Source organism: Melospiza melodia, chromosome 27 (genome assembly GCF_035770615.1).
Source record: "Melospiza melodia melodia isolate bMelMel2 chromosome 27, bMelMel2.pri, whole genome shotgun sequence".
In the NCBI taxonomy this organism is placed as follows: domain Eukaryota; kingdom Metazoa; phylum Chordata; class Aves; order Passeriformes; family Passerellidae; genus Melospiza; species Melospiza melodia.
Genome location: NC_086220.1, coordinates 9315920 through 9333883, shown reverse-complemented (window position 1 = coordinate 9333883; position 17964 = coordinate 9315920). Strand labels below are relative to the sequence as shown.

Sequence of the window (17964 nt, the reverse complement as noted above, 5' to 3'; positions counted from 1 at the left end):
TTCAGGGATGGGAATGGGACACTCAGGAGTGGGGATGGGACACTCAGGAGTGGGGATGGGACACTCGGGTGGGAATGGGACACTCAGGGGTGGGAATGGGACACTCAGGAGTGGGGATGGGACACTCAGGGGTGGGAATGGGACACTCAGGGGTGGGGATGGGACACTCAGAGGTGGGGATGGGACATTCAGGGATGGGAATGGGACATTCAGGGATGGGGATGGGACACTCAGGAGTGGGGATGGGACACTCAGGGGTGGGGATGGGACACTCAGGGGTGGGGATGGGACACTCAGGAGTGGGGATGGGACACTCAGGAGTGGGGATGGGACATTCAGGGATGGGAATGGGACATTCAGGGATGGGGATGGGACACTCAGGAGTGGGGATGGGACACTCAGGGGTGGGGATGGGACACTCAGAGGTGGGGATGGGACATTCAGGGATGGGAATGGGACATTCAGGGATGGGGATGGGACACTCAGGAGTGGGGATGGGACACTCAGGAGTGGGGATGGGACACTCAGGGGTGGGGATGGGACATTCAGGGATGGGAATGGGACACTCAGAGGTGGGGATGGGACATTCAGGGATGGGAATGGGACACTCAGGAGTGGGGATGGGACACTCAGGAATGGTATTGAGACACTCAAGAATGGGAATGGGACATCCAGGCATGGGAGTTGGACACTTGGACAGGAATGGGATATCCAGAGATGGGAATGGGACACTCAGGAGTGGCAATGGGACACTCAGGGGTGGGAATGGGACACTCAGGAGTGGGAATGGAATATCCAGGAATGGGAATGAGACACTCAGGGGTGGGAATGGGACATCCAGGGTGGGGATGGGACACTCAGGAATGGGATTGAGACACTCAAGAATGGGAATGGGACACTCAGGGAAGGGAATGGGACACTCAGGAGTGGGAATGGGACACTCAGGAGTGGGAATGGGACACTCAGAGATGGGAATGGGACACTCAGAGATGGGAAAGGGACATCCAGGGGCAGGGATGGGACCTGTCCATCAGTGGCAGCCGCAGGATTTCACCACCATGTTCCTGTGCTTTTTGAGGATGACGTTGTTGTTGCTGTCGTAGTAGAGGACAGAGGTGGCACTGAGCTTGGTGGGGGCACAGCACGCCTTGGGCACGGCCTCAGGCTTCATCAGGTGGACCTGGGGGATGGATGGAGCCCGTCAGTGCCAGCAAACGTGGCTCCAGGCAGCAAACCAACCAAAAAAACCCCGGGTGAATGGGGGGATTATTTCCATCTTTTTGCAAAAATATTTATTCTAAACTCGAGGCAGTCCCTGCTGTGGTTTACATTGGATCAGGGCTCGTGGCACTGCATGGGCCAGGCAGCCCCTTCATTAATTTGGGATTTCAGGGCCCTTTTTTCTCACAAAACCAGACAAACGACTAAAATAAAAAAGCCCCCATAAATCAGCACAGCACGGGTCAGGCTCCGGTGCGTTCCAACAGAGATTCTCCACCCCAAACTTAAACCCTAAAATCCACAACACCTCTGTGAGCAGGGCTGCACTCTGGGATGGCTTTTCCCTGCTGGGGACAGGCGCTACCCAGTGTTTTCCTGCAGGGGCTGGAGGAGGCTGGCAGCACACGGGAGCCCCGACATGTGCGATTCATTTACAGCAGGGGCAGCCGAGCTCTCCCAGCTCGGAAGTCCGGTGTTTTTGCTGTCCAACCCTGCTATTTGCAGCTCAGGCTGGGGCTGGCACGGCTCCACAGCCGCCTTTGCCCTGGCTCTTCCCAGCAGGGCCGGCTCCAGGTGATTCACATCCTGCCCCAGCAGCTCCGTTTTGGGAACAGCGCCGGCTTTGGGGGCGATGGGTGGGTGTAAGGGGGCGGGAAAAAAGCCCCTCCCTGGACGGTTCCCAGCCCCTGGAAGTTTTTGTTAGTGTCAAAATTAAAACACCTTCAAAGGCCGGGCCGAGGGCTCGGCGCTCCCTGTAATTAACCGCGAGCACCGGAGCCGGGCGGGCTCTGCCATTGGGAAACCAAACACTCACAGGGCAGGAAATTCCAGAAATTAAAGCCCTGGCTGGGATGTGGGGTGGGTTTGGGAAAAAAACAAACCCAAGGCATTGAAGCTTTTCTGGCTGGGAATGTGCTGAGCCCAACGTTTGGGTGCTGGGGCTGTGGGTAAAGCCTGAGGGACAGCCTGGAGAGGAGGATGCAGGGATGACACTGAGAGTTTTTTGGGGGAGCTCTGGTGTGCCCTGGGCTTGTCTCTGCTCCTCATTTCACTGCCAGGGCAGAGGGATCATTAATCTGCCAGAAATAATTAATTTTGCCCCAGCTGCTGTTAAAAATGGAGCAGTCAGAACATAAAGAGGTGAGGGAGCTCTGGGATGACAAAATTCTGCTCTGGTTGAGGGTGAGGGACAGAGCTTTGTGCCCTCACTCTGGGCATGTCCACAAATGCCTTGAAATTCCATATTGGGACCTCCTGTCAGCTTGTGGTGGGGGCCAGCCTGTGAGCAGCCACCCAGATGTGTGAGCAGCCCATCCAGATGTGCGAGCACCCACCTAGATGGGCATGAACCCACCCAGATGTGTGAGCATCCACCTAGATGGGCATGAACCCACCCAGATGGGCAAAAACCCACCCAGATGTGTGAGCATCCACCTAAATGGGCATGAACCCACCCAGATGTGTGAGCACCCACCTAGATGGGCATGAACCCACCCAGATGTGCCTTCACCCACCCAGATGTGCACGCATGGTTCTTTATTCCAGTCGGGATCCCGACTGCGCCCTCCCACCTGAACACCCCAAACCCAGCCTTGCTGATCCCAAAATCCCAGCTCATCCTCGGGCTCTGAGTGCTCCCCAGGGCCCTGGATGTCCCCCCAGGGCTGCCCTGCACTGACCAGGGACTGCAGGATGGCGTGGTTGGTGGCGTTCATGCACGAGTCCAGCGGGAATGCGCACTCCCCCTCGCAGTAGTAGGCTGAGTATCCCTGTGGAGCAATCACCCAGTCCTGCAAAAATAGCAAAAATTGGGATTACATCAAGGGTTTAACCCTTCTGTGCCCCCTCATCCATTCCCACCTGCGCAAACAGCTCAGCAAGGGTTTATTTTTGGTTTTTCTGGATCAGCCATGAGTTGTTCGGGGTCGCCGGTGGGGATTGGGGTTGTGGCTGTTCCCGTTTGCCTTCCCAGCTCCTGGGATGGTTCCATGGGCAGGATTCTCCTGGGAGGGAGCCCAGGGTGGGGGAATGGAATGATAGGGGGTGTTTTTTGGGTGTTTTTTGGTCATTTACTTCTCCCAGCAGACAAGTACCAGCCAGCCAAGGTCCTGGAAGCTGACGTAGAGCTCGTGGCGCCGGCAGACCTGCCGCCCATCCGTGGGGTGCACATCATCTGTGGGACAAGGGAACAGGGATTTCAGCCATGGAATTGGGTGGGATTCACCCCCTGGGATTGGGATTAACCCAGGAGAACCAAAGGAGAGGAGCCTTTGTTGCTGCACAAAGGGAAAAGCAGCTCCAGACTGGCCTATAAATTGGTATTCCAATATTGGGATGAAGGAGTTCAGCTTTGGAAGGGCTAAAGCCCAGCTTTGCTCGCTTTGAGGGTTTCCCAAACTCAGGCCTTCCTGCTCCTCTCCTGCCTGAGCTTTCTGGAGCTGTGACACCTTTCCCAGGGCTCCAAAGCCAAGGGCAATGAGGCAAAAAATTCCAATATTCAGTAATCCTGACACGCTCACAAAACACCATTTCCTTGAGGGCATCCAACCCAAACCCTCTCAGCACCTCCCAAACTACAAAAACCTCCAGCCCTAAAACCTCAGGACTTTTTGCTCTGCTTCCCTTGGGCCAAAAAAAATTTGGGATTTCACGGTGCTGACAAGCGGAGCCTCGAGTTTTCCATAGGGACATCCCTCCTCCTGCAGGAAGCACCTTACCAAAAATTCCTGGGAGCTTGTTTGGGTGCGGGAGGTCGTTGGATTTCTTGTGCTGTCTCCTCCTGGCGGGTTTGGCTGCTCGTGTGACACGGGAGGGGCTGGGGCTGGCCCGGAAGAATGTCACCATGAAGGGCTGCTTGGAGCGGGGTCCCCTTCGCCCCAGGAGCCCGGCAGAGCCCGGATCCACGCTGTGCCCTGCAGGGACAGGACCATCCTGGGGGTTTGGCCTCAGATAGAACTGGTGTGGTTAAAGCAGAGGTGAAAAATACAGGAAATTTGCAGCAGGAGGTGTGGTTTTGGCATGCCAGCGTGAAATGGTGACGTGGGGCTAATTCAGAATTAAAAGTGATTTTGTCCTTCACCCCAAGGAATGGATGGGGCTGTGGTTCCTCCTCCCATGGAAGAGGAGCTGCTCTCCATGTGCCTTCCCACCTGGAAAAGACACTGCTGGAGCAGATTTAATCCCATGGGGAAAAGAGGGTTAATCCTCAGCCACACGCACAGAGGATCCCTCCAGGTAAGGAGCTCATTAACTATTAAGGAGCTTAATTACAGTCCACGCCATCAGAACCTGCAAACCCAGATTGCTGGCACCCATCAGAGCTGGAAGTTCAAAACTGCACTGAGATCAACCCCCCCCAGCACATCCACAGCACCGAGAGGACCCCAATTCCGGGGAATTCGTCCCCAAACTCCGCAGGCAGGTCGGGCAGGCTCACCATCATCCGTCTCCACGTAGAGCCGCAGCCCCAGGGTGTATTTCTGCTCCACTGCCCAGTGGCTGCTGGCAGCTGTGACATCAAACACCAGCCAGCCCTCCGTCCCAGCGCGCAGGTCCTGCACATCCAGCAGGAACAGGTCGGATTCCCTGCGGGAACAGGGGGAAGCGGCAGGTGAGTAACAGCACCCAAAGGGCTGCAGCAGGAGGGATAATGGAGATAATGGATGGGGATGACTCCTGGGAGCTGTGCCCGGGCAGATCCCGGCTCTGGGGTGCTGGACACCGCGGGGGTGTCCTGGGAAAAGCTCCCTCGGTGCCCAGGTGGAGATGCAGGGCGTGGCACCGCCCTGGGGAAGGTGTGGGAGCCGCCGGACACGGCGGTGCCGCTGCGGGTGGGGCGGGAGGGAAAGCCTGGGGCTGCTCCCCGTTCCTGTCCCCATCTTCATCCCAGTTCCCATCCCCTTCATTTCCATCCCCATCACCCCGTTCCCAACCCCATTCCCCTCTTCTTCAGTTCCATCCCCTCTCCCTTCAGTTCCATTCCCATTCCTATCTTCATTCCTGTACCCACACTCGTTCCCATCATCTTCATCCCCATTTTTCTCCCTATCCCCATCCCCATTATCCTTGTTTCCATTCCCATTTTCAGTCCCTATCTCCATTAACCTTTTTCCCCTTCCCATTCCCATTTTAAGTCTCTATCCCCATTAACCTTGTATCCATTCCCATGCCCATCTCCTTCATCCTCACCCCCATTCCCATCCTCTTCACTCCTATCCCCGTTCCCTTCCCATCTCCTTCACTCCCACACCCTTTTCCGCCCCCATCATCTTCATCCCCATTCCCATCATCTTCACTCCTATTCCCATTTTCTTCCCATCTCCTTCCTTCTCACCCTCATCACCTTCATCTTCATCCCATTCCCATCATCTTCATTCCTATTCCTGTTCCCTTCCCATCTCCTTCATTCCCACCTTCATCCTCACCCCCATTCCCATCATCTTCACTCCTATTCCCATTCCCTTCCCCTCTCCTTCACTCCCACCACCTTCATCCTCACCCTCATTCCCACCATCTTAATTCTTTCCCCTCTCCTTCATTCCCACTCCCATCACCTCCATCTTCATCCCATTCCCATCATCTTCATTCCTATCCCTGTTCCCTTCCCATCTCCTTCACTCCCACTTTCATCCTCACCCCCATTCCCATCATCTTTGCTCCTATCCCCATTTTCTTCCTCTCTCCTTCATTCCCACACCCTTTTCCACCTCCATCCTCATTCCCATTCCCACCATCTTCATTCCCTTCCCATCCCCTTCATTCCCACCCCCATCACCTTCATCCTCACACCCATTCCCACCATCTTCATTCTTATCCCCGTTCCCTTCACATCTCCTTCACTCCCACACCCTTTTCCACACCCATCACCTTCACCCTCACCTCCACTGCCATCATTTTCACCCCCATTCCCATTCCCTTCCCCTCTTCTTCATTCCCACCCCATCACCTTCATCCTCACCCCCACTCCCACCCCCATCGCCCCGCACCATTTTCTCCGCACCATCCCCACTCCCCTCGCCTCCATCCCCACTCCCACCCTCCTCATCCTCATTCCCACCCCTTTCCCAGCGCCTCACCTGTTGGAATGCTGGGCAGCCACCTCGTAGATGCTGACGTGCAGGCTGCTGTTGCCGTGCCTGGGGACGGCACCCCGGGATTTGTAAATTCGGAACTCGGCGGCCGTCACGGCCTCTCCCGCCGGCACCTGCGTCAGGTCGAACCTGAACTCCTTCCAGTAGGGCTTGGGCGACAAAAGGTCCCTGTCCTGCTCCACTGAGGAGGGAAAAAAGGGCTCAAGAATGGCCGGGACAAGCCTAGAACATCCCCGCTGAACCCCAGCGAGTGGATTTTGGGGATAAACCCGCTGGTTTTGAGGCGCTCGCCCTTGGTTGGAAGTTCCCGTTTCTTCCCGTCTCCCGAGGGTTTGGATCTGGATCAGCCTCCCCTATTTCTGCAATTCATTTCGCTGTAAACCCACCAGCTTCCCCTCCCAGCCCTCTTCCTTTATTAGTAATTACAATCAAAATAAATTGAAATTAAAAGCGCAAACGCTGGCTATGGGAGGAGCACAGAGAATGTGCCAGGCTTTAGCAGCCTTCTGTACTTCATCGAAAGGTGAAAAAAACACCAAAAAAATGAGGTTTTGGGGCAAAAATTGGGGTTTTCCAAACTTTTCTTGCAGCAGACAAGCCCAGGTCTCATCAGGGCCATCACTGGATATCACAAGTAAAGACTTGTCCATAAGTAAAATTTAGCCACAAATAAAAATTTTTATCCTGTGTATTTTTGGGGAGTTGGGAGGGAATATCAGGTCACTGCTTTGTAAAGAAACCCCTCCCTTTTTTCCGGAAAACACCTTATTTCTCCATCACACTGGGACGGGAAAAATCTGATTTTGTTCGTCCATAAAGAATAAACCTTCCTTTCTCTATGGTAATGCAGCCCCCGCAGTTTTGCTAATGTGCAATTATTTGCTTCAAATTGTTCTTTAAAAATATCCCAATCTTCCTGGTCTGAGTGTAATTAAAGTTTATGATTAAATATGATTCAATGTGACTAAAGCTTCTCCTGCTTCAGGCACAAAAGCAATGTAACCTGGTGCTTAGTTTTAAAAGTAAACTAAATAATTAACTAAAAAAAAATAACAAAACAAAAAACCATTTAAAACTCATTTTTTAACCAATTCCAGGGGTGATATATTCCAAATTTAATACACCATAAGCTTGCCATTCCTAACATATAAAAATATATTATATATAAAAAGATAAATATATATAAATATATAAAATATACTTATATGATATTTATAAAATAATATGTACTTATAGAAAATATAAATTATAAATATGTAACATTATATATAAATAAATAAATATAAATAATATAATTATATATATTGATATATAAATAATATAATTATATATTATATCCTTAACATATGATATATAAATAATATATATTTTTATATATGATTTAATATATATTTCTATATAATATAAATTATATATTTCTATATAATATAAATTATAAATATATATAAAATATATATTATTTATATATAATATATCAAAATATATAATATATATTTTATAATATATAAAAATAAGTTTATATAAATATAAAAATTATATAAATATTTATTTATAATGTTTATATATAAATATAAATAAATATAAATATTTATTTATAATATAATATATTTATAATATAATATATAAATATATTAAAATAAATATATAAATATATTAAAATAAATATATAAGTATATTAATATATAAAAATATATTTAAAAAATATATATGCATATACACATATATTGGAGGGAGCAGCGCATCCCTCCAAACCCAACCTCAAGATTTAAGATTTTACTCACATACCCACAAGTTTTTTTTTTTTCCCCCTTCTTATTTTTTCCTCTTTTTTTTTTTTTTTTTTTGCCCCTTCTTTTTTTTTTTTTTTTTTTGGGTTTGTTTTTTCAAATCCCACATTCGCTGCAGCTCCCGGCCCTCACCACAAGCCGTGTTATAAAAAGAGCCGGGCGGATGCGGAGAGCGTTTCCTGCCCTGGTGGTGGCTGCCAGCTGGGCAGGAGGATGCTGTGGGCACCTGTGGGCATCGGGGGGCACACGGAGCCCCCAAACCCTCTGCAGTCCCTCAGGCCCTTCCCTCTTTTCCATTTCTTCCACCGCCCCATCCTGGCGTGGTTTTATTCTTCCGGATTCTTGGGGCCTCGTGGTGCTCACAAAAATCCTTCAGTTCCCCCCAGAATGCGAGCAGAACAGTCACCTCTGTTTTTTCAGCGCTGATAATCCCCCTGTGAGTGTCCCACATCAGTGCAGGGGACACTCCAGGTGTCCCCTTGTGTGTTTTTGGTCATTTTTGCTCCAAAATCTTTGGCTGTAGCTGCACCCTCACCCAGGGATGTGCAGAAGGATTTTTTTTTTGTCAGGGCCACAGAGACCCCACACCAGATAAAAAAGCCAAAAAGGTGATTTTTGTCCCCTAAAGTGACAGCCTCCAAAAACTTTTTTTAAAATGAAAATTTCCTGTTGGTGTGGAGGTGATGGAGGGGTCCAGGGTTGAAGGCAGATTCGGTGGGAGGGGAGCCCAGGGACACCCTGGCAGCGGGAGAAACGCAAAAAGTAGCTGGGCTGCAATTAGCTGAGCTCCTTGATGAACCAAATAAGCTGGATCTGTCTGGGATGAAATCCTGGGAGGAATCCCTGGATTCTTGTCGTGTTGCACTAAAACTGCAGATTCTCTGCTGCTTCAGGGAGGAGAAAAAGGGAACCCCTTTGTAAGGGGAGGACTGAGGGAGAAGCTCCCCCTTCTGTGCCACCACCGGGGCACAAGCAGCAGCTTGGAGCGCCACAAACAGGAGCTTGGAGTTTTTGGAGAGGGCTCAACATCCCCGTGTCAGCTGCTAAAACCAAAATTGCTGTGAAATGGGAGCCCTGCAATTCCCCACCCCGAGCTCCCAGCAGAGCCGTGGGTGCTCGGATGCTGCTGGGGGTGTGCTGGAGGTGCCCCAAAAGCGCGGTTTGGGGAGCCCAGGGTGCCTGGGAACCGGCCCCTGCTCCGGCTTGACGCGGCCACACCAGCAACCCTCAATTATCTGTGGGTGGATGATCCGGATTGCGGAGCAGAGGCACCAAAAAAGCCCAGCCCAAGAGCTTGGCTCATCCCCAGGAGCTGCTGCCCCTTCCCCCAAAGCTGTGTCCCCCCTGTCCTCCCATTACCCCCAAAAAATAATATAAAAAAGCATTATAAACCAAAATAAACCCTCAATTACCTGTGGGTGGATGATCAGGATTGCGGAGCAGAGGCACCAAAAAAGCTCAACCCAAGCGCTTTGTTCTCCTTTTCCCCTCCTTTGGCATCATCCCCAGGAGTTGCTGCACCTTCCCCCAAAGCTGAGTGCCCCTCTGCACTCCCATCACCCCCCAAAATAATATAAAAATTATTATAAACCAATATAAACCCTCAATTATCTGTGGGTGGATGATCAGGATTGCGGAGCAGAGGCACCAAAAAAGCCCAGCCCAGGATCTTTGCTCTCCTTTCCCCTTCATTTGGCATCATCCCCAGGAGCTTCCCCCAAAGTTCAGTGCCCCTCTGTCCTCCTATCAACTCCCAAAAATAATATAAAAATGATTATAAACCAATATAAACCCTCAATTATCTGTGGGCAGATGACCAGGATTGAGGAGCAGAGGCACCAAAAAAGCCCAACCCAAGAGCTTTGCTCTCCTTTCCTCCTCCTTTGGCATCATCCCCAGGAGTTGCTGCACCTTCCCCCAAAGCTGAGTGCCCCCCTGTGCTCCCATTACTCCAAAAAATAATCTAAAAATGATTATAAACCAATATAAACCCTCAATTATCTGTGGGTGGATGATCCGGATTGCGGAGCAGAGGCACCAAAAAAGCCCAGCCCAAGAGCTTGGCTCTCCTTTGGCATCATCCCCAGGAGCTGCTGCACCTTCCCCCAAAGCTGAGCGCCCCTGTGTGCTCCCATCACCCCCAAAATAATCTAAAAATGATGATAAACCAATATAAACAGCCTTGGGGCCGTTCCCCTGTCAGGGGATGCCCAGCTCCACCTCAGCTGAGCCTCCTGGTGTCTCCCATTCCCCGCTCCCTTCCCAGATCCCACCCTTCCCTTCCTCCTGCTGCCCAGGTTATTCTTAGCTGCACGTTTTTCCTTCTATAAACTCCTACAAACCGTGCTCCACTCGTAATTACCGGGCCTGGCTGCTCCCCGTGGGTCCCCACGATCATTTCAGACGCCAAATTAAAAGGAGATGCCAGGATATTCAACCACATCAAGTGCTCTGCATCCCAAAATAGGTTTAAAGGAGATGCAGGGAAGATGCTGTCCTTTGCTAGCAAGCAGGGGGAAAAAAAAATAAGCTCTGGAGGATTTCTGAAGTGGGGAGGGATTTTAGGAGCTATCCCAACACATCCAGACTCCCAGTTTGCTTCCTCCATCCTGCTGGGATGAGCACTGGGAGCTGCAGGACACAGAGCTCAGCCACGAGCACCCTGTCCCAGGTGCATCCCAGGATTTATTTGGGAAGATTTTCCCATTAAAACGCACTCAGAGGATCCAGAGAGAGCACTGGCACCTCGGCACGGGATGCCAAGGATTTATTTGGGAAGTTTTTCCCATTAAATCCCACACAGAGGGTCCAGAGAGAGCACTGGCACCTCGGCACAGGATGCTTCCACCCCACGCTCAGGGTGCCCTGAGGTGCCTGAGGTGCTGTGGCTGTTTTTGGGTTCCTCTCCAGTGCTCCCTGGATTTTCCAGGGAGATGTTTTGGCTGTGGGCTCATCTGAAACAGCCACAGGGAAACCTTAAAGATCATTTAATTCCAACCCCTTGCCATGGGACACCTTGCAATAAATCTGGAGCCAGCCTGGAAAGGGGGGATGTGTGTGCTGTGGTACCCTGGGATGCTGTGAGCCCTCACCCCCTTCCCATTCCACATCTCCCTGCTCCACAGTTACCCCTGCCCGTATCCACGACTCACAGCTGAGGAGAAATCCCAAATCCCATCCTCAGCCGGGGCTTAAAAACCCCAAATCCCACTGGGCTGCTGCAGGGAGGGCACAGATACAGCACAGAGCAGGAGGAGCAGAAATTGGGATGGGGTGGGATGGGATGGGATGGGATGGGAGGATCCACCATCCCCAAACGCAGCTGGGGCTGCCCCTGTCCCCAAACCCGGCCGTGTTTTGGGATTTTTGTCACTCCCCCTTCCCAGGAACAAGGAGTGCCCGTCGGGAGCGGCTCACACAGGTCCAAAGAGGTCCAAGTGCCCGATGGGGCACAGACTTCACCCCATTTGCATGTCCCCATCAGGATAATTGTGCAGCTAATTATGCATGCAAATGAGAGCTGGCCTTCTCCCACAAAAAAACCTCCTTATTTAATTAACATGAAGGGGCTGAGGAAGCCGCAGAAATCAAAGCCATTCAAATGGAAGGCTGGAGCTGTGCTCCACAACTCTCCTGGCTACTCCAGGAGCTCTGGGAAGGGCAGCAATGCCCCTGTGTCAGCAGTGCCATCTCCTAAATGCTTCCCTGAGCATCCCACCGTGGTTGCCATCAGACCTGACCATTTTAAAGCTCATTTTGGTGCTTGGGTGTTGCCCCAAAGCGCTGAGGGGATTTGGTGATTCAGTTTTTGTCTCCATCACTCTCAGCTTTCCCAGGATGCTGAACTGCACCAGTTCCCTCAGGGCTCTGGGTGCGTCTGTTCCAGGGGGATTCCTCACACTCACGAGTGGTAGAGGGGATGTAGGAATGAGTAAGAGACACCTCTACAGCCCCTGCCTTGCCTAAACCTCCTCCCAAGGGTGCAGATCCCTCTCCCTGCCTCCCATCTCCGAGTAGGGATTCTCCCCATCCTCAGAGGCTGTGGGGAATTTTCTGCTCGGGGCACCCAAACATCCCTTAAAGCAACGAGCAGGGGCAGGGAAAATCTGCATATCCCAACTCCTGGTCTGCAAATCCCGCTGGGTTCAGCCCTGCGAGAGGATTCATCCCATCCCGAGTGTTTGTGGCCCCGCTGATGCTGCCTGGAAATGCGAGGGGTGCCGGAGCCTGGTAAGCATCCGGACGGGATTCCAGCAGTAATCAGCAGCCCGGAGGATTTATTTGGAGCCGGGATTCAGTGTCCCACCGAGGGGCATCAGAGCCGCTGTCCCGCCTGCCCCGAGCCCCGTTCTCTGCCCACCTTGTGCCCGCCGGAACGGGGACAGCGGGGATGGAGGAGCCTCCCTCGGCTCCTTCTCGCTGCAGGACATTCCCCTTCTCCATTTCCTCCTTTTTAAGCGGAACTGGGACTCATCCCGGCCACTTTCACCCCGCCACCGTGTCCCTCATCACCACCGTGTCCCTCTCCCCGTTACTGAGCTCAACTTTGGGAAGAAAAGTTCCTTATTTGAACAAGGGCTGAGAAACCACCCGGAGGGATGCTCGGAGCCGCCGGTGCCACGATCACGGACCAGGAGCTGGGGTTGGCATCGGCTCAGCCCCGTGCCCGTCCCCGGTGTCCCCCTGGTGCTTCCCGGCTCTCCTCGCCGGTCCTGCTTTGGTCCACCCGGTTCCTCCGTGCGCTCTGGTCCTCCCCGGTCCTGCCTAAACCAACTGGATCATCCCTGTGTGTTCCCACCGTCCCGGTGCCCCCGGTTCTGCCAAACCCGCCGGGATCCTGCCCGCACATCCCGGTACCAGCGGTACCTCCCGGTGCGCTCCGGTCCTCCCGGTGCCCCGCACATCCCGGTGCCCCGGTCCTGCCTAAACCACCCGGATCATCCCCGTGCGCTCCGATCGTCCCGGTGCCCCCGGTCCTGCCAAAACCTCCGGGATCCTGCCCGCACATCCCGTTACCCCCGGTACCCTCGGTGCGCTCCGCTCCTCCCGGTGCCCCGCGCATCCCGGTACCCCCGGTGCCCCCGGTACCCCCCGCGCCGTTTCTCACCCATATTAACGAGGCTGACCACGGTGTCAGCGCGGCTGACGACGCTGCCGGGCGGGGGGCTCTGCGTGCTGAGCCCGGTGAGCACCGGCCGCGACACCGCCGCTTCCTCACCCTCCTCCTCCTCCTCCTCGCCGGCCACGGCGTGGTACAGATCGAGCATGAAGAGCGGCGCGGCGGCGGCGGGGGCGCGGGCGGGGACGCGGGGCCGGGGCCGGCCGGGCAGCCCCAGCACGGCCAGGATCTCCCGCTGCACGTCCCGCCGCTCGCCGCCGCTCAGCCGCCGCTGCGGGACCCCGGCGGCGTGCGGCCGGCGGCGGAGGGCGCTGCCCGTGCCCAGCTGGCACAGCGCGGCCGCCAGCCAGAGCAGCGCCACGGCCCCGCCGCGGCCCATGGCACCGCCGGGAGCCCCCGCCCGCCCGGTGCGGAGCGGCCCCGGGCACCGGCACGGCCCCGGCTGCGGCCCCGGCCCCGGCCCGCCCCGGCGGGGAGAGGGAAAGGGACGGTCCCGGCAGCGGCACCGCCCCGGCCCTCCCCGCCCGGCGGCTGCGGGGCACGGGGAGCATCGCTGGGCATGAGAAGCGGCCGGAACACAAAGTTGTGGAGACCCAAAGTCATGGGAATCCATCCCTGGGGATGCTTGTCCTCCTGGGTAGCCAAAACCGTGGAGACCCAAATTCATAGGAACTCATCCCTAGGGATGCTTGTCCTCGTGGGCACACGAAGCTCTGGAGACATAAATTCATAGAAACCCATCCCTGGGGATGCTTGTCCTCCTGGGCACTCAAAGCTGTGGAGACCCAAATTCATGGGAATCCATCCCTGGGGATGCTTGTCCTCCTGGGCACTCAAAGCTGTGGAGACCCAAATTCATGGGAATCCATCCCTGGGGATGCTTATCCTGGTGGGCACCCAAAGCCCTGGGTTCCCACCCTCACTCACACCCAAAGCCATCCCTAGGGATGCTCCTGCTCGTGGGTGCACAAATGCATGGAGATCCATTCCTAGGGATGCTCACCCCATGGGCACCCACCCCTAAGGAGGCTCTCCCTTTGTAGGCAACCAAACCCAGGGGTGTCCACCCTCACTGGCACCCAAATCCATGAATATTCACACCTGGGGACACTCACCCTTGAGGGAAACCAGACCCAGGTGGATCCACCCTCATTGGCACCCAAATCCCTGAACAAACACACCTGGGGACACTCACCCTTGATGGAAACCAAACCCAGGGGTGCCCACCTTCACTGGCACCCAAATCCAGAAATACTCACACCTGGGGACACTCACCCACCTGAGAAATCCTCCCAAGGCCACCCAAACCCTTGGGCACCCCCTTTCATCCCTTCCCCACCCCACTGAGCCTCACCCACCCACCTGGACCACTTTAATTTTGGGGCTCGGCGGTTCCCTGCTCCATCCCACAAGAAAACCTGGGTGCAAACACCCCCCTGAATCCCACAGCCACTGCCTTCCCCCCACATGGGATAAGCTTCTTTACAAAGCTAACACTGGGGAATAAAGCAGGAGGCAAGATTGTTTATTACCGCAAGCAATTTTAATACAAAAATGTGTCTGGTTCTTTTAAACAATTCATTGGTAGAGCTTCGGTTTTGCCTCAATTTGAAACCAATTGAGAGAATCACACAGCAACACGGTCAGAGCCGGAGAGGAACAATATTTAATAAATACAGGAGCTGTGCAGAGCCCTCGTCTCCTGGTCACTTGGTCGAGTTGGATTTTATTACAAAGAAAAAGGAGCGTACAAAAGCGAGACAGGACTTGCAGCGAGTGTGCTGGTGAGACTCATTTCAAGGACAAGCAACTGTGCGTGTAAGTCCAGATTTCTCCTAGGAGCAGAGTTCACATCAATCTTAGCCTGGCTGGAAGTGGAATGACCAGTTAAATAATAAATAGGAAAACAAAAGAGAGATGCAGATAAAACAGTGATTGTGTAAGGAACGCCTCGGGGCGGGCTGGTTAAGCCATCAGTCCAGAAGATTCCTTGATTTTGGAGGGCCCACCACCTCTAAGGGATGCATCCCAGTGATCCAGACCTGCAATCCTACCCTGCACGTGAAGCCCCTCCTCAAACCCTTCCCCAAACCCTTCACCCTCGGTTTGTTCTTTAAAAAACAAAGTTGTCAGGACAGTATTTTCAAGACAGCAAAATTGTCACGGCCTTTGCTGTAGTGTGTGCAAATTTTATTAAAGTCAAACTCCGCTTTCTTCAGATAAAACCACATAGCTTTAAAAAAAATGGAAACATAAGCCCCAAGTCCCCTCACCTCATGTTTCTCTGGTTGAGGTATCTGTGATTTACAAAAAGAGAGTTCCTTGAACACTGCAGGATTCAGGTCTTTGCTTTTAAATATAATTTACCTTGCTGAGACAGCAAGTTAAGTTTATAAAGATGCATTTAGGAAACAATCCTAAAAGATAAAGCAGGTTCACACCCTGCACCGCGCAGAAATCCTATTTATATTTTAGTTTTTCTTTACACTTTCACATCTTGACCTTTTTTTTTTTTTGCTTCCTTTTTTTTTTTTTTAAATCTTTTTCTTGATTTTTTTTTTTTTCTTTCTCTCCCACATTTCAGTTTTCCAGGCCCCTCTCTAAACAGGGGGGTCACCGAGAGGCAATTTTTTTTTTTTTTTTTTTTAATATCTACATAAATATTCACATGAAAATAGTAACTTACAAAAAAGGAAAAAGAAAAAAAAGAAACCAAAAAACAAAACCATAAACCAAAAAAAGAAATAATCCAAATAAGGCAGCTTCATAACACAACTTTTCTTTTACACTTTTAACAATATAGTTTCTCCCATTTAGAATAAATATACATCCAATGTAGGGTTAAAAAGTGGACACGGGTTGGGTGCTTTTTTTTTTTTTTTTCCTCGTTTTTTTCCCGCGTGTGTTTTTCTGTTTGCATGTCTGCTTCTCCTTCCTCTCCCCGGGGAAGGGCGGCGGGGGTACAGTATTATCTCTTGGGGCCGGGCGTTTTCGGGGCGGCGGCGGGCGCCTTCTTGGACATGGTGGGGATTTTGGAGGGCTTGGCGGCGGCGCCGCGGCGGGAGCCCTGCCCGCCGGCCGCGCTGCTCTCCGAGGTGTCCGAGCACGCCGACTGCGTCTCCAGCAGGTCGAAGTCGGAGGCGTCGCTGCCCCGCCGGCTGCTGGCCCTGCTGCCCGTGCGGCTCCCGGCGCGGCTCGTGGGGCGGCTGGCGGCCTTCTTGGGGTCTGCAGGGAGAGCCCCCCGAGCCGTCAGCAGGGAGGCCTGCTCCCTCTGATGCCCTAAGGTTCGTTTCTCCCAAGGCCCTAAAGTGCGTTCCCCTGATGCCCTTTATTCCTCCTGATGCCCCAAGTTTTGCTCCCTCTGATGCCCTAAGTTTCGCTCCTCCCAAGGCCCTAAAGTGCATTCCCCTGATGCCCTTTATTCCTCCTGATGCCCCAAGTTTTGCTCCTCCTGATGCCCTAAGTTTCGCTCCTCCCAAGGCCCTAAAGTGCGTTCCCCTGATGCCCTTTATTCCTCCTGATGCCCCAAGTTTTGTTCCTCCTGATGCCCCAAGTTTCGTTCCTCCGATTGCCCTAAGTTTTGCTCCTCCTCATGCCTTTTGTTCCCCCAATGCTCTAAGTTTTGTTACTCCCGATGCTCTAAGTTTTGTTCCTCCCGATGCCTTAAGTTTTGCTCTTTTCGATGCCCTTTGTTCCTCCTGATGCCTTAAGTTTTCTTCCCCCTGATGCCCTAAGTTCTGTTCTCCCACTGCCCTAAGTTTTGTTTCTCCCGCTGCCTCTTGCTGCTTATGATGCTCTAAGTTTTGTTTCTCCTGATGCTCTAAATTTTTCTTCCTCCCAATGCCCTAAGTTTTGTTCCTCCTGGTGCCCTAAGTTGCAGAGCTGTTCCAGCCTCTCCTCCCTCACCATCCACCCCTCAAATATTCTGTACTTTCTCCACTGCACCGGGGGGGGGGGAGTTTCCCCACCTTTTGCTCTCACTCACCTGCCCGAGTGGTTTTGGCACCTGTTGAGACTGGGGAGGAGCTGTTACTGGTGTCCCCAGCCAGGGAGGTCCTGCTGGAGTGGAACGTGGGGCGCTTCAGCTTGCTGCCCGCCGAGGGGGTCACCTTGGGAGGAAGCACACACAGGACATCCCTCAGCTGCCACCTGCGCCCTGACAGGCCCAGGTGACAGGCCAGATCACATCCTCAGCAAAAATCTGGGCATTTGAGGAACCCCCATCTCAATGGTCAGGGAAGGCACAAGCTGCTGCTTCGGTGGTTTATAAAAGAAGGGGAAAGCCCAAATGCTGAAAATTTGGAGGGGAATGGCAGCTTGTGAGCTGCGGGCTGAAAAAGAAAATTCTGAGCAAAGCTGTTAAGAGGCAGCATCAGCTGGGCCGGAAACTTCCACAAAGGGAATGTGGAATATGGGAAAAATAGGGATTTTAGCATCCAAGCAGCTCAGGGGCATTTTGGAATATCAAGTCCAACTCAAGATCTTGAGTAGCACAGGGCAGAGGTGCAGGGACACCCTGGTGCTGATGTCCACACCACTCCCAGTGCCCAGAAGCAGCCAAATTGTAAAAGTGATGGACGGGGAGACAAACCACAGCAGCTCAGCTCTTTTCATGGCGCCTTTTCCCGACCTTTAAGATGTTGGAAGTGCAGCTGGTGTGGGGTGAAGCAGCACAACAGGCAACTCTGCTCCCACTGCTGCTGCAAGAAGCCAAGGGGAAGGTGCCAGCAGGGCGAGGGCACCTGGA

The 17964-nt window shown here is 52.8% G+C and overlaps 2 protein-coding genes across 20 annotated transcripts in view; both read right to left on the bottom strand.

Annotated features, from left to right (window-relative positions):
* Positions 1-405: 405 nt before the first annotated feature.
* Positions 406-13596, bottom strand: LOC134429831 (bone morphogenetic protein 8B-like). The gene is made up of 7 exons (XM_063177209.1): positions 13206-13596; positions 6297-6492; positions 4658-4806; positions 3939-4133; positions 3315-3394; positions 2901-3011; positions 406-1180 (listed from the first exon to the last, which is right to left on the bottom strand). Exons 1-7 carry the CDS (start codon positions 13594-13596, stop codon positions 1031-1033), a joined length of 1272 nt encoding a protein of 423 aa, XP_063033279.1. The 3' UTR covers positions 406-1030.
* A 1130-nt stretch (positions 13597-14726) lies between these two features.
* MACF1 (microtubule actin crosslinking factor 1) overlaps positions 14727-17964 on the bottom strand; it is a 146973-nt gene continuing 143735 nt past the window's right edge. For all 19 annotated transcript variants that reach the window (XM_063177469.1, XM_063177475.1, XM_063177472.1 and 16 more), the window contains 2 exons: positions 17203-17326; positions 14727-16442 (listed from right to left, as the gene is read on the bottom strand). In XM_063177469.1, coding sequence (XP_063033539.1) covers positions 16186-16442; positions 17203-17326 — 381 coding nt within the window. In that variant the 3' untranslated portion in view covers positions 14727-16185. The remainder of the gene's footprint in view (positions 16443-17202; positions 17327-17964) is intronic.

Excerpts from the sequence above, each read along its gene's own strand:
- LOC134429831 (XM_063177209.1), bottom strand. The coding sequence starts at position 13,596 with ATGGGCCGCGGCGGGGCCGTGGCGCTGCTCTGGCTGGCGGCCGCGCTG. Across the intron at positions 4,807-6,296 it reads GCTGCCCAGCATTCCAACAG|GGAATCCGACCTGTTCCTGC; the intron begins GTGAGGCGCTGG and ends CTGTTCCCGCAG. Across the intron at positions 1,181-2,900 it reads ACGCCATCCTGCAGTCCCTG|GTCCACCTGATGAAGCCTGA; the intron begins GTCAGTGCAGGG and ends TCCATCCCCCAG.